Source organism: Podarcis gaigeae (assembly GCF_964106915.1).
Source record: "Podarcis gaigeae genome assembly, chromosome: 14".
Taxonomy (NCBI): Eukaryota; Metazoa; Chordata; class Lepidosauria; order Squamata; family Lacertidae; genus Podarcis; species Podarcis gaigeae.
Genome location: NC_139690.1, coordinates 29,129,514 through 29,145,223, shown reverse-complemented (window position 1 = coordinate 29,145,223; position 15,710 = coordinate 29,129,514). Strand labels below are relative to the sequence as shown.

Sequence of the window (15,710 nt, the reverse complement as noted above, 5' to 3'; positions counted from 1 at the left end):
CCTCCATGCGGGTGCTGATTGTGAGCTTACCACGAGGAGGAGATGGATTGAGGATTAAAACCGTAAATTAAAATATAAACCTCCTGTCACATGTGTGTGTGAGAAATATGAGGGTAAGTAGGCTGTGAAGCCCTTTTTAGTAGAATAAAAACACTATCCCAGTTTTTTGTGGCCTGCTGGTCTTTCCCCTCTCTGCCCCCATTGCTAAGAATGAACCACATATTTTAGTAAAAACAAAGAAGTTTACTTACATTTCAATGCAGGCAACAAATACTTCAATGCAATTTGTTTTCATTGAAATATTTTCTTGGGTAACAAAGGTACAGTATATACAACATCTCTGTTTTCAATTCATATAATCTTTTCTACAGGTCAGTTACATTTGGTGTGAGACACTGATGTCGTGAGCTTTGTGAGGTTACAGGGAGAGAATCGAGGAGATGGGGGGAGAAAGAAGGGGGAATCTGTTGGGGAATTAATGCAGTGAGCCCCTCCATCTTGTGCTTGGGTATTATATATATGTAAACAAATTCACATATCCTGAAGACACCACAGTCTCTGCTGACCTTAATTCAAAGGAAACTGAACCTGGAACCCCTGGAATCTCTTACCACCAGAAACTGGGGTGGTGTGCGACAGTAGTCTTTAGTTTTTGCAGTTGCCATGTTTTCTTCCTGTTCTATACATCTCATGTTTTGCTTTGCTGTGTGACATTTCAAAGGAAGTCTTTTCTTTTTGGGAAGGAACATGGGATGATTTGGGGGATGGGGACAAAGCAAAACATCAGCCTGAAGCCCCCCAGATAGCAATTCTCCACTCGGCTCCTGCCTGCTTCTCAGCCTTCCCTGACCCCGGACAGCTGCCACGCGCTGGCAAGTTCAGGCCAGGAGCTGCGATGCGTTGGGCTGGTGAGTAATAGCTTCTTATTGGAGTGTGAAGATCTTCCTATTTTCCTGATTTATGCCGCATTTAAACTTTCAAAATCCACTTAGCTGAAGGAGGCCTGGGAGCCAAGCCCTCTCTGCAAATGACCTGCCTCCTCTCTCCCTGATATCTCTGAGGCAGGAGATGGAATAACTTACACTATCTATTTCCATCGTATTATGCCAGGCAGGGGCTCTCCATCACAGCCCGCCTTCCCTCGCTCTCTCTTTCTCTCTCTGATAGCGGTCTCTTTTCTACCTTTCCAAGTGAGGAGGGCCTGGATTGAGCCAGAATGGGCCTAGTTGAGCTTATTAGGAAGGGTCTTGGCTTCCAGCTCCCTGTGAGATGGATCTGGGAATCACAAAACACCAGGCACCAAGCCTAGCCTGATTCCTCTTCATTTCCAGGTAGCGGATGCTTCTCGCTTTCTTCCGTAATAGAGATGTTCTTTCAGGTTTACGATCTGTCGCTCAACATATCATGGAGGCGGAAATGCCAAGCAGGGCCACTCTTATCATTTCACCCTGAAAGGGAGCTGGGAAATGGCAGCCTTGAGGCATGGAAATGGAAGATGTTTTGCCCATTTGCATGTGAAGCTGTGAACGGCCATGAGCAGGGGTGGGGGGGACAGCCACGGCTGGCAAAGCTTTGCTATGGTTCCTCCAAACCATAGTTGCTCACCACACCTTGCCATGGCTTGACCCCATTGCCTTTCTTCTGGACTGGGAGCCACACCCCTCCCTCCCATCCCACAGCATTGCCAGCTGTGGAGGATCTGAGCAAGGCTGGGGCTCCGGCAATTCTTGAATCCAAAATAGGCCTCAGCAATCTTTGAATGCCCAAGGCCATCCTTGTTGTTCAGGCCCGGAAAAGTGGTTGACAAATGAGTTTGGGGCCAAATGAGCAACACCCTCTGTGGGGAAACACCTGACATTTCTAGGAGGGCTTATTCTTTACAGACAAACAGAAGGCACCCCCAGAGTTTGGTTCACACATGAATGTTCCCCCTTCCTTGGTGCCTGCAGTGTGTGAATCACTGATGGGTGTGCCGCCACTGATGCCCCACTCACCAGCTGTGCAGCAACCTGAGAATAATGAGACTGTCCTGCAGCGGAGGGGTAGTACCTCTCGTGGGGGGCACATTGTGCTCCTTCTGGTGTAGTTTGTCCATGTTTGGTTCCCTCCCTGCACTCAGGTCTCACTATGAGCATATCCGGGAGGCAGGGGGCAACTGCCCCCCTAGGTCAAGTAAAACAATAGAAATAACTAACTGACCATTCACATCAGTTCTGCCCATGTAACAAAAGTCCTGTCCCCCCAACAAAAAAATCCTAGCCATGCCCATGGCTCTCACCTGTGGCTCCTAGAAGCTGTCAGCATGTGACAGTGGCCACACGCTAGGAATGGCTTCAACTGAAACCAGCTGAGGGTAGCCGATGAGTCTCAAACCCTTGGTGAGTTAGGGACTTCCCCTGCATGCAAAGACAGGCTCTGATGGGTTGAGCAGACAAAACCAATAGTGGATCCAATGGTCAAGAAGGCATTTTCTGCACATTCTGTAGAGGGAGGTGAGGGGCAGATGGGGCTCATCAACCTGGGAAGGTAGCCCATCTAGGAGAAGGACAACTCTGATCCTAAAGTCCTGCTGCCTTGTGGGATATCTTTGGGAGAAGAAAGGGCTAAGGACAAATCCAGAGTGGATTCCTCAAGACAGTTTGATGGCACCTTGTACGCCTCCTTCCAGCGACTCCTGCAGCCAAGCTGGTGCCAAATGTATTGCTCTGCTTTCTTTTGGACCACATCAGTGAGACTGAGTGGGGAGTTGTGTCATCTGGGCAGCCTAGGACCCCCAAACACATTGCCAAGGCATGTGCCCCAGAAAGGTCACTTTGGTACTGCTAACACAGTCATTTGACTTCACACCTGGAGGCACACACCACTGTCTATTGTGACATATGCCAACAACTCTGCAGCCTTCCATGGTGTGGTGAAAATGGTGGGGTGTGAAACACAAAGCAGTCAAATACAATATTCCTAGAGTGGACATAAAAAGGGGATGTCTGGACCAGCCAGTCAGAACTTCCTGTTTCCTCCTGGGCTGGGACAAACCTCCTCTACATGTGACCAGATGTGGGCGTGACCTCACCTATGCAGGTAACAAAATAGCACAGGGGAGCCATCTCTCTCTCTGACTCCATTCCTCAAAGAAGCAACATCTCCTTAGCCTGAGACGCTTTCTAAGAGAGGACAAAGGAGCTATCTCCTTATGGGATAGATTCCATGTGTATATATTTTGTAACCTAAGTCTGCCTTCTGGGATCCATCTGTGAACAGGATGTGTGAGTAAACTTTTTTATACTTTTATACAAGACTGTGTTGTGTCTATTCTTTTTAAGAGGGAATAAAGGTGAATTACCAGGAAACTTATTTTAGAGGCTTATACAAGCCTGGCAAACCTATCCGCTGTGAAAGTTTAAAAGGGGAATGTTACTCTGCTAAATTGTAGAACTTGTTAACACAAGTTGGGAAGGATATAATTAAACAATATATCCTCTCCTGGGGCCCTGAATATTCCAACAAAAATGTATAGTGAAAAGCTATTCTCCTCCTCTCAGACACCAGACCTCGTAGGCATCCAATGAAGCTGAATGTTGGGAGATTCAGGGAAGATAAAAGAAAGTCCTTGTTCATGCAACGTGTTGTTAAACTATGGAAACCACTTTCCCAGGAGGCAGTGATGGCCACTAACTTGGATGGCTTCAAAAGAGGATGAGAAGAATTCCTGGAGGAGAAGGCTATTGATGGCTCCAAGCCACAATGACTTTTTCCCCTATCAGAGGCAATATGCCTCTGAGTGGGAATCCTAAGTGGGGAGAGTCCTCCTGCTGCTGCTGTTGCACTCAAATCCTCCTTGGGGACTTCCCAGTGGAAGGTGGCACTTGGCTGGCTACAGTGAAAAGAGGATGCTGGGCTAAATGAGCGTTTGGCTTGTAATGTGCAGGCTGGCACAATAGAACAGAAAAAGGGTATCAAGGGAGTAATTAATCTGTGCTAAGGGAGCTGGAGCAGTGTTGTCCATTTGCAAGGCAGTCCTGCAGAGAGAAAGAGGGGCAAGAGAAAGATACAAACACACGCGGGCACACTCCAATACACCACACATTTCCCAGGAATAACCTCTGCAAAAACACCAGTTTGAGCCAGGCTTGCTTTGCTCCTTCCAGGACTTGTCAAAGCCGGAGAAGAGCCTCCTTGCTCGGCCTGTCAGTCCCAGTCTCGCGTTTGCCTAACGCCCGTAAGGGAGCCGAGGGGGGAATCCACCAGTTACAGAAAATGATTTACAGGAACGCCCAGGCTCTCCATTTCAGCGGTCTCATGTGGACCATAAAAATATATTAGAAAGGAATAATCTTTATCTGGACTGGAGCTGCGAGCAGAACCGCTTGTCCAGCGGAGAGCAGCAGCGAGCTGAAATCTCGCTGATGCTGCTGCTCTTGGGCAGCCAGGCCGGACAGGAATCCTGGGAAGGGTTTATGGACGCCTCGGATCAGGACGCGCCACCTTTCCCTTCTCCAAACAACGCGCCTGTCAGATGCTCAGAGTCAGCCCGCGAGCGCCGTCGCGGCCGCCTGGCTAGGCGAGCAGGACCTAACAAGCCCTGCCGAAGGAAAGCCTCCTCCGTGCAACGAGCCTCTTCCCAAGTGACGCGTGAACTCGGGTCTCTGGCTTCCCTTCTCAATTTACGGGCTCTGCAACCTGCCTCGGCCCGGAGGAGAGTAGCGGTCAAGAGCGAGAGCGCTGAGCAGGGGTGGGGCATGTCCAAATGCCACTTCCGACGCAGCATGGCCAGAGCATTGATCACGGAATGTCCGGCCCAAGGATCAGATAGGCGCATCACACGGAGGTGACATCGCTAATTCCGTCACACAAACACACACAGAGCACCCAGGCCAGGTAGGCCACTGATGTTCCCAAGGGGGAAACTGGGGCAGAGAGGAAGCCACGTGTCCCGACCCAACCAGCGAATCGAAAGGCAGAAGCTGGGCGCTTTGGGACCGGGTGTACCCCATTCTAGAGACAAACAGCTCTGAACCCCCTCACTGCGTCCGGCTTCGGAGGCGAGGCGGCTGGCTGTCCTTGAGCCTCCATCTCCGTAGGCACCTCCGTAGGCACCCCCCCGGGCTGGCCGAGAAAGCTCCAGTAGACCCTATCAGGTCAGGGGCTCTCTGGGTGGGCTGCCGGAGCTAGTAGCTGCCGGGCCCGCTGCTTCGTCCCCGCCCCAGCAGACAGCCCTCGCCGCGTCCATCCTCCGTCCATCCCTCCCTCCCTCGTCCCGCCCCGCCCCGCCGCCGCCCCGCCTCCTGCTCAGCACCCAGCACAAACTTTCGCCGGGGACTCCCTCGCTCGGAAGCAGCAGCAGCAGCAGCAGCAGCAGCAGCAGCAGCAGGAGCGGGAGCAGCAGGAGCAGCAGCAGCCTCGGCTGGGCAGACGCGGGGCCCGCCCGGGCGGCTGTGCCATGCGGGGCTCCCCCCGAGCAGAGGCGGCGGCTGGGGGGCCGGGGGCCGGCAGGAGCAGCAGCAGGAGCAGCGGCGGCGGCGGGCCGTGCGGCCGGGGGGGCGGCGGCCGGCGGGCGGCTGACAGGATGCGGCCGGGGCTGGGCACGGGCAGGCGGCATGGCCCCCCCGCCTAAGGGCCCCCCCGCCCGCAAGCTGCTCTGCATGTGCAGCCTCTCGCTCTGCCTCACCTACGCCTGCTACAGCCTCATGGGCGGCCCCGGCGCCCTCCCCTCGTCCCCGCTCGCCCCGCAGGGCTCCCCGCTCAGCCCCTCTGCCGCCGACACCCCTCCGCCGCGCAACGGGAGCCCCGCGTGGCTACGTACCCCTTCGCCGCCCTCTGTCTCCGAGCCCAGCCGCGCCTGGACCGAGACAGACCCACCCTCAGCCAGCAGCGCCCCGGACCGGGACCTCGGTGTTGGCGGCGACAGCAGCAGTAGCAGCGCCAGCGTTGCTGCCGCCGCGGGCTCCGAAGCTGCCGCCGCCGCTGCCACCGCCACGCCGGACTACGGGGAGAAGCGGCTGCCGCAGGCGCTCATTATCGGCGTGAAGAAGGGGGGCACCCGCGCCCTGCTGGAGGCGCTCCGAGCGCACCCCGACGTCCGCGCCGTGGGCACTGAACCCCACTTCTTCGACCGCAACTACGATAAGGGCCTCGACTGGTACAGGTGAGCAGCGCGCGGGCGCGGGAAGGGGGCACTCGCTGGGTAAAGGCGCCCAGAGGTTGCGCTGACACCGAGGAAGAGCGAGCATTGGGGTCCACCTCACTCAGTATTGTCCACACGGGCTGGCGGCGGCTCTCCAGTGATCCAGACAGGGTCCTTTTTGCAGCCTGACCCGGAGATGCTGCCGCGGATTGAAACGGGGCCTTTCTGCTCTGGCACGGAGTAATGGCTAGGACTTTCCGGCGGCCGGCCTTGAGCCTCCTGTTGGTGGCCAGAAAGCGGGGCCCATGTCGCCGAAAGGTCCTTGGGCCAGGACGATTGGAGCTTGCCCCCTTCGGAACCAAGCTTAGCCCTGGGTGGGTGGCGGGCTCCGTCCCTCCGGGACAGGAAAGTCACCTCCGAGGGTTCGATTTCTCCTTGGGGCAGTTCACCTTCGCGAGTGGCGGGGCGTTTGCCGCCACGTGTTGCCCTACACCCTTGGCTTGGGAATCCCAAGGGAGAAAGTTCGTTCTCTCCCGGCGCTTTAGGGCAGCCTCTCGCCTCCACTTGCTTAGACGTGTCACCCTGCAAGCCAGGAACCTAGGCTGGGAAAAGACCACCTCCCCGAGAGGCTAGGTGATGTGGTCTGAGAGCTGCTCTCGCCGCGGAAGGGTGTTAAAGCAAGCGAGGCGCGGAGCTTGTTTGCGCAGCGCTGTCCATGGTCCTGAAAGCCGCCCTGTTGTGGAGAAGGGACCACCAATGCTTGGGAGAGCCGAGTGCCGAGTGCAAAGCTTGTGAGGGGCCAAAAGACCAGAGCGACTCTCCCTGCCCATGAGCCGCAGGTGGCTCCTTGCTTGTCAAAACGCAGTTAGGGAGTCAGGAGAGCTCAGGTGCCACAGGAGAGCTCAGCTCAGCTCAGCTCAGCTCTCCTCCTGAGAGCCGCTTGCGCTTGTCCCTTTCATTTTAAGAAGATTGTCCAGCTTTTCAAAGCTATTCACAATATTTCGGAGATGTCCCCAAACAAAGTCATTCTACGTTCCACCCTCCCACTCACCCCTGAGCAGCAAAGTCCTAGACCTGGTCGAATTTGGGGTTGGAAAGCGGCCCCCTGCCCCTGTGCAATTGAGGGGAACCCCTGAAAACTCAATCCTGATCCCCTGGGATAAGAACTTTGTGTTGAAACGCTCTGAGTATTACCACCACCACCCGGTTTTGTAGTAAAATGCTGTCCAAGGCGCGCTCTCCAAAACCGGCTCTTCTGAATCCCTTCCTGGGGCAGAAAGCAGAAATTCCTCAAGGCAGGCTGAGGGCAGAGTTATGAGCTCCGTGCGAGGTGTCGCCCTGTCGAGCAGGGACTCTACGCCTCTAGGCAAGTTTTCTGAGGGAGATTTGAAGGCTTCAGCCGCCCCTCAGGTTTATGTACCTGAGCGCTAAGCCTGCCTTGTTCAGGTGCCGAGGAGTCCGAGGAGAACCGGGTTGCTGATGGGAAAGGAGATCCCCGCAGCCACTTGCCTGCGCTGTAAAGGTGAGAGGAGCGGGCATGAGGAGGGATGGGGACGCTCTCGGATGGGGCGCCCTCAAATAGCCAAGGCTTCATTTTATTGAGGGCCCCCCTCATGTGTTTTTGCTGAGGTGTAAATTATTATTATCACCTTTAGTTCGTTAGTCTCTTGTTACGCACAAAGGTCTTTATGTGACTCGCAACAAATTTGAAAGCTTAAATAAAAAGGCACTATAAAACTTACGCAAAGTGCATGCAGTTCATTAAGAAATATAATTAATAGATGGGCTGGAAGGGCCAATGCGAGGCAGCCAGTTTGTTGCGGGCGGGGGCCACAGAGGCGGCTTTGCTCTGGGGCCTTCCTGCTTTGCGAGTGCCAGAAATGGGGGGCGCCTGGGGGGCTCGATCGGCGATAGCTTCCTTCTCCTGAAAAAAAGGTTTTAGACCGATTATGGTGCCCGAACAGCAACAGCAATAGCAGCTGGGGGTGCGTGCGTGGGAATGCCCCAGAGGGGTCCAGGGCACCCAGACCCACCGCGGGTGCAGCTGTGCCTGAGCTCCCGCTTCTCGTGGGCAGCTTGAAGTCTTCCTCTGGGGCACCCGAGAACAGGAGCAATTGGTGGGTGCCCCGGAAGAAGCGTTACAGTGACACGATGTTCCCGTTGGTGTTTCCAGGAGGGTTTTCTCCCTGCACATCGCCTTAGATGTAAAGGGGAGGCTCGTGTCTTTCTGTCGGGCGTGCGCGAATCTCTTCGGAATGGTAGTTTGCAACTCCTGCCCCCCAGACCCCTTCCAGAGGACAGTTCCACCGATCTGCTGCACAGAAGGACCCTTTGCTTTCCTTGCGCAACGGAGTGGATGGAGGAGCCACAAGCTGCCTGATCGGCTCGGCAGCCGGCCCCTCCTCCTCCTCCTCCTCCTCCTCCTCCTCCCCTCCCCCATCCCCGCCTGGGCAACGAGAACACCAAGCTTCCTCCAGGCTGTTGATCCCACATTCTCTGTCATTTGCTCTGTGTGTGGCTAATCCGGTTCAGTTCAGAGCCAATTATAATTGGGTGTCTCCGAGTCTAAGATATCTGATTGTGTCTGTATGGCTTTGCTTGCACGTTGCAGAGAAATCAATGGAGTCCCTTTCTCGGCAGGCAATGCTTTCCCAAGGGTTGTGGGAGCCTTGGGCTTGCTGTGCCAAAGTGTCATGCCTGGGCCAGGGATTTAAGCTGGGGGGCCACCCATACATATTAACAGGCTGCTTCTTAGTGTATGTGATAAAGGAGAACTGGCTGTATCCACCAATAGTTCTCTCCTCGCCACCCGCCACCCTCCTTGTCACCAGACAACCTGCTTAGAAGGTTGTTACACTGAGTAAGGCTGTTGCAAGAAAGTGCTGCCCCATAGTAGACTTCACAGGGCCCCTCACCCCACCCCATTTCACCCCAATGAAAGGACAGGCAAAGGCACACACTGGCAGACACCATCCAAATGATGGCACAGATACATTTACCTGGTTTATTTGAAAATGGAGGTAAATGTTAGCTCTTTCTTTCACATTTGCGCAGCCTATAGTATCACAAAACAGCTTTTCAAGATGCACAACCTTTTAATTCAAAGCTAGTTAAATGTGTAAGTCCTCTTCTTCTGATGCAAACTTGCAACAGATTCCTTTCAAGCTACTGCTTTTTCAGTTTTTTTAATTACTAATCCTAAAGTTACCTGTCAGGTTATGTCAGTCTAAGGACATGTGAGCAATGGATCAACCTTACATGCAGGTGGGCGGGCTACACCACTGACACACAGCTACGTTGAGACAGACACATTTCAATGGGTCTACTCTGAGTAGGACTTAGTTGGCTGCAACGCTTCCTGTCTAGAGTGTTTTGTTACTCAAAATCATCTCAAGGTGTTTGTGTGCTACCAGCTTGCATATTGAGCACCCCAAGAATAGTGGAGTTGGCTGCGGCAATCAGTTTTGGTGTCTGTTCCAGTGGCCTGTTTTCATGCATTTGTTTTACCCACAGCTCAGATTTTGGTGACGAGGGGAAAGTGTGCATGGTAGGAGTCACTTGAGGTTGCTTCCAGGTGGAGAACGTGAATTAGCAGAGGAAGGTTGCAATAGGCAGAGGGGGGATGACTCAAGAGCAGAATAAAAGACAGTTCAGCTGCCTACACAACTCTCTGTTTTGGAGGCCCAAGTGCTTGCTGACTGATGACAGTCCTGAATTATCTGCACAGAAGGTTGTGCTGTGTGATGGTTCCTTTTGCCTCGTGGTTGACACCACCCAGTAGAGCAGAGCAGCTTCGTGAATGAAAGCTCTGCACACGTAGCAGCAGAGTCCATCCTGATACTTTGGGTATGTTGGGCTCCACACTGTCTCTACAGGAAGGAATTGGCTACTTCTGATAGACACTGGTGACATAATGGTCTCCGATGTGGGCATGTCCTGTGGCATCTTCTTCTTTCTATTAAGAAATTAATGATTTGTTTTGCAGAAATCCCTAGTATTTGGGGTGTTCACCTGCACTTAAATTACATCCTTGTGGTATGAGGACAACAAAAATAATAATATATTTTGCTTGCCTTTATGGTGACCGAGAAACTGGCTGTGAGGCCAGAAAGACACACTCTTCACCATCTCCTACTCAGGGGTCAGAAAATCTCACTGCCCCTTCTACAGCTTATAATCATCACTCTCACTGAGATGCCTATTTGGACATATGGACTTCTTGTATTAATCTATTTGTTTAAATTAGAACAGATTGAAAGTTCTTCTTGTTAATGTAAGCCGGCTTAAAAAACCCCACACCTTATATCCTTTCTGTTTCCTATATCAAAAACAACTACAGAAGCTCATCGTACAAAATGGGCAAGTGCCACCCCTGCCTGGCACAAGGACATCTCTTTCCTCCAAGCCTTCAGTCTTAAAGAATAACCCTGTGCGATCTGAAAGCTTGCTTCAACCAGTCCTTAGTGCCTGAAATGCTGCTTCGCGGACTCTGTGTGCTTGGCTCACTGAATGACTCTCTCCTCTCATTCATTGACTTTGAATATAGTCATAAACATAGAAATGCAGTGGGTGTGGTTGCGAAATGGAGTCCATTTTCTGCAGGCCCCCTTTGATGGGTTGGGCTGCAGGACAGACTTGGAAGCCTTTGGGCTCTCAGCAGCCAGGAGAGCTGGCATCCGCAACGCCTGCTCCTTCCTGTTAACATTGGAGAGATTTTGAAAGCATCTGAACTGGGGCAGTGTGTTTTTCTTCCTGCCTGGTGATATAAACCATTCCAACCCCTTGGCAGTTCCTGCGTTTTGGCGGATGCTTCCTGTGTGTCTGGAGGGGGAAGGTGTGTTCTATATCCACTCGCTTCTTATATCTTTGGGAAGGGCTATTGATTTTCTTGGCTCCTGCTGAGTGCTGTTCTGTATATCTGAGAGGGGGGGGGGGCTTTCAGGTGCATCATGGATCCATTGCGCTTAGGATGTCTTGGGCTGTGGAGGAAAACAAACTGCCCCAAAGATCCATGGAAACACATGTGCATCCCTGCTCTTTCTTATTACCTTTTGATCCCACGTTTTTTCTTCAAGGTGATGCTAGGGTGGCGCTCCTTTCAGTGAGGTCTCCTCATCTAAGGACCAACCCATCTTTGGGTCCAAGAGAGAAGCAGGAGGAGGAGGTTGTAAGCATGATGCAACTTAAGATACACTGTATCAGTCTAAACAGCAAGTCTGTAGAGACAGGTGACAGGTTAAAGGTACAGTGGTACCTCGGGTTAAGTACTTAATTGGTTCCAGAAGTCCGTTCTTAACCCGAAACTGTTCTTAACCTGAAGCACCACTTTAGCTAATGGGGCCTCCCGCTGCCGCTGCACCACCGCCACACCATTTCTGTTCTCGTCCTGAAGCAACGTTCTTAACCTGAGGTGCTATTTCTGGGTTAGTGGAGTCTGTAACCTGAAGCATATGTAACCTGAAGCGTATGTAACCTGAGGTACCACTGTAGAAGGATATTCTGGGAATGTGGAGGTCGCTCGCTTTATCTGTCTTAACCCCATGCCATGCCCTCTTCTGCAAGCTGAGTTGCAACCAAACTTCCAAGCTATTGGCCATGACCTTGCCAGGGCCCATGCTTTGAAGAACACCAGCTGCAGGGGAAGGTTGTTCCCCTTGTGCCTTGCTTATGAATGGGCAACCCAGACACAATGCCAACAGATGATGATGATTAAAGTTTCTCTACCACCTTTCATCTGAAGACCACGAGGTAGTTTGCAATATAAAAAGACAAAAATACATAACATAATAGCAAACAAAAACAATAATCCCCCCATACACAGTTTAAAAGGTCATAGATTGTTTAATTAGCCAAAGGTCTGGGAGAAGAGGAATGCTTTTGCCTGGCACCTACACATATGTAACAAAGGTGGCTGTTGAGTCTTACAAAGAAGAGCATCCACAAGTGGGGAGCCATTGCAGAAAAGACCCATTCTCGTGTTGCCACCCTCCAGACCTCTAGAGGAGGCACAAAAAGAAGGGTCTCAGATTATGATCTCAGCAGGATCCTAGTCAATTCATATGGAGACAGGTGGTCCTTAAGGTATTGCAGCCCTGAGCTATTTAAGACTTTACAGGTCAGAACCAGCACTTTGAATTGGGCCCTGAAACTAATTGGCAGCCAGTGCAGTTGGGCCAGAATTGCCCCTGTCCCCTACGTGGAGCCAGCTGGCCCTGGCTGTCTTAATTTCTGAGTTAGATAATCTTAGGGCTTATTCGTTGTCCCAGTATGGCACATGTCATGCCAAAGACACTTATGGGCAGTGACCAAGGTTTTGGGACTGCAGTAGAGATAGTTCAATGAGCTCCTAACTGGCCGAAAGGAGCTACACCCAATGGGAAATCTGAAGTTTCACATGTGGGCTGAGCTGCATGTCCAATTTGGCTTTCCTGCTCCCTTTTTTGTGACTGTGAGAGGCACCTTGAGTGTAAAGCAGGCACCCATTTTCACGCTCCTTGCACCTCCTACTCCATCATCCATAGGCTCCCACAGGAGGAAGGGTGGAATAGTCATGCACTAAATAAAAAGTCTATTGTCTGGTTTAGGCAACAGGAAAGTCAGTAGTGGGTGCAGTTAGGTGAATTAACGGGTCTATAGATATGCAAAAAGCAGGGCCCCTCCCATGTCCCATGTCTGCTTGAGAAAGAGCAGCATTCACTGCTCCCTGGGAACAACCAAATGACTTGCTTCCTAGGAGAACTGGAGGCGAAGGCCTTGAAGGTTCCAAGTGAGAGCTGTGGCGGCGGCACACGGCAACACAAATTGGTGACACCTTGTATGGAGGGAGGACTGAATCTCCTGCGTTGCTCTGTGGCTTTCTTCCTTCCTCTTGTTGTCATGGGGACCTTCCCCCCTTTTTCCCTGAGTTATTATACTGTGCACTTCAGCAGAAATTTTATTGCTTTTGGGGCTGGTGGGGCTCATGTGGGACATTTTTCACTGCTCATGGTGCAGTGGTAATTTCTTTCAAATGATTTTTGCTTGAAGTGGTTTCAATGAATTGAGAAGGGTATGAGTATGAATGAACGGCTAAGCTTTTAGCACCGAATCCAGCGCAGGGACACACACCATCAAACTTCCTCGAGCATTCACTGTGGATATTATAATTTTGCTGGCACTACATAAATAGGCAGCGGGCCACCGTAATTTAAAATCTTCTTTGAAATCTGCTTTTCTATCCTCTTTGTAATGTATTGCATGGAGTCCCCAATGACCCCCAAAGTTTCATTGGCAATTTATTTCCACTATCCAAAGTTTTAACCTTCATCCTGTTATCCAAGCCCTTTCCGCCTGCTGCTGTAAAGATTAGGCTGTAAGAAGCTGGGAACTTGCCTCTTGCCTTAGATCTTCAAGGGGTGGGCAAGGTGGCCGTAGTGCAGCCCTCCAGGCCCTCTCTGTAGCCCTGTGGACTTTTCCCAGACCATGTCCAATCCCTGGTCCTGCCCCACATGCTCCGCCAGTGTCCCTGCCTGGCAGGAATGTGTCCTTGGATTGTCACAATCCTGCTTGCCTGGGTAGAGAGATGTACACTTAAGGGAGCTCTGTGCCCTGCATGGATGAACTGCAGCTACAGTATAGTCACACCTGTTACCCTGCCAACACTGGCATGTGGCCCCTGGATCGTGCCTATGAGGAAATTTGGCCTCAGGTTGAAAGAGATTTCCCAACCCACTGAAAGGAGGTGCCAGAGGATGGTGCCACCAGGGGACCTCCCCTATTGATGGGTTCCATAGTCCATTGCCTCTGCCTCATTCCAGCCATGCAGAAGACAGGTTGGCCCTTTTGCCTGCTGGAAATCTTTAGCATTGTGTGCCAATGGGGTACCTGCAGCCCTTTCCACATAAAGGCTTGAGATACCTGCTTCCGCCCCACTCCACACCCCATGAGAGCTACTGAGGTCTGGTGGATGCAGAGGTAGGCTTTGATCTGGGAGACCTGAACCCCATTCTTGGCCATTGCCCCTGGCTAGATCAGTCTATCTATCATTCTCCCAGCTTCTGTTCCTCATCTGCAAAGTGGGAATAATCTAGAGCTATGCATGATCTTGCATATTTCCCATGCAGGTCTAAACCCACTGCTGTGGAATGAGGAAATCAGTGGAGAGAAGGTTCTGCCCCCTTAGCCACTTCTGGTCACCCTACTGGAAACATCCTTCCTTCATCTAAGTGAGCCAGTGTGTGGTAGTGAGAGCTGTCACCCAAAACATGTGGAAGAAGTAAATGCCTCTGAATACCCATTGCTGGGAATTGCAGATGGGGAGAGTGCTTGGATTCCACTTGTGGGATCTGGTTGAAAGAAACATCTGGTTGACCACTGTAAGGACAGAATGCTGGACATACGAGGAACAGCTGAGGGAGCTGAGAATGTTTAGCCTGGAGATGAGAGGATTAAAAGGCAATACGATACCCGTCTTCAAATATCTGAAGGGCCTTCACATGGAAGATGGGGCAAGCTTGTTTTCTGCTGGTAGGACCCAAACTAATAGCAAGAAAGGTCAGTCTGACTGAACCTTAGAAAGAACTTTCTGATGGTAGGAGCTGTTCACCAGTGGAGTGGACTCCCTTGGAAGGTGTGGACTCTCCTTCCTTGGAGGTTTGTCAAGAGAGGTTGGATGGCCATCAGTCAGATATAGTTTAGCTGTGATTCCTTTTTTTTCTTTAATAAATATTTATTAAAGTTTTTTGATACAAATACCCAAATAATAAACAACATTGCTTATATCAAAACGTGGTTTCATCACTTCTTTGGACTCCCTCACGTCTCCCGCTCCCACTTACATCGTTAAAAAGTTTTTCCAAGCAAATTATCAACTTGTTTACAATCTTGTATCCACTCATTTAAATACAATCTAGTAATTCTCCAAAAGGTTTGTGTTTTTCTTTAACCTCACTTATAATCAAATTCAGATCTAATTTAGTGGTGGCCAATTATTTATAATCTAGCATCCTTCTTAACATTCAAACAAATTACAATGTTTTTGTAAATACATCTTAAATTTCTTCCAGTCTTCCTCAATCCTCTCTTCTCCCAGGTCTCGGATTCTGCCAGTCATCTCGGCCAATTGCATATAGTCCATCAGCTGCATCTGCCACTCTTCCAATGTGGGTAGATCTTGCGTTTTCCAGTTCTTGGCAATAAGTATCCTTGCTGCCGTTGTTGCGTACAGAAAAAATGTTCGGTCCTTCTTTAACACCTTCTGGCCGACAATACCCAGAAGGAAGGCCTCTGGTTTCTTAGTGAAGGTATACTTAAATACCTTTTTCAACTCATTATATATCATTTCCCAGAAGGCCTTCACTTTAGGGCAAGTCCACCAGAGATGAAAGAATGTTCCTTCATTTTCCTTACATTTCCAACATTTATTGTCAGACGAATGATATATTTTGGCAAGTTTAACTGGGGTCATGTACCACCTATACATCATTTTCATTACGTTTTCCTTCAGAGCATTACATGCGGTGAAGTTCAACCCAGTGGTCCACAACCTTTCCCAGTCCTCAAACATAATGTTATGCCCAATGTCCTGTGCCCATTTTATCATAGCCGATTT

The 15,710-nt window shown here is 51.0% G+C and overlaps 1 protein-coding gene across 1 annotated transcript in view; it reads left to right on the top strand.

Annotated features, from left to right (window-relative positions):
- Positions 1-5,532: 5,532 nt before the first annotated feature.
- LOC310832017 (heparan sulfate glucosamine 3-O-sulfotransferase 4-like) overlaps positions 5,533-15,710 on the top strand; it is a 103,029-nt gene continuing 92,851 nt past the window's right edge. The window contains exon 1 of the mRNA XM_083713347.1: positions 5,533-6,142. Within this exon, the coding sequence (XP_083569473.1) occupies positions 5,595-6,142 (548 nt within the window). The 5' untranslated portion in view covers positions 5,533-5,594. The remainder of the gene's footprint in view (positions 6,143-15,710) is intronic.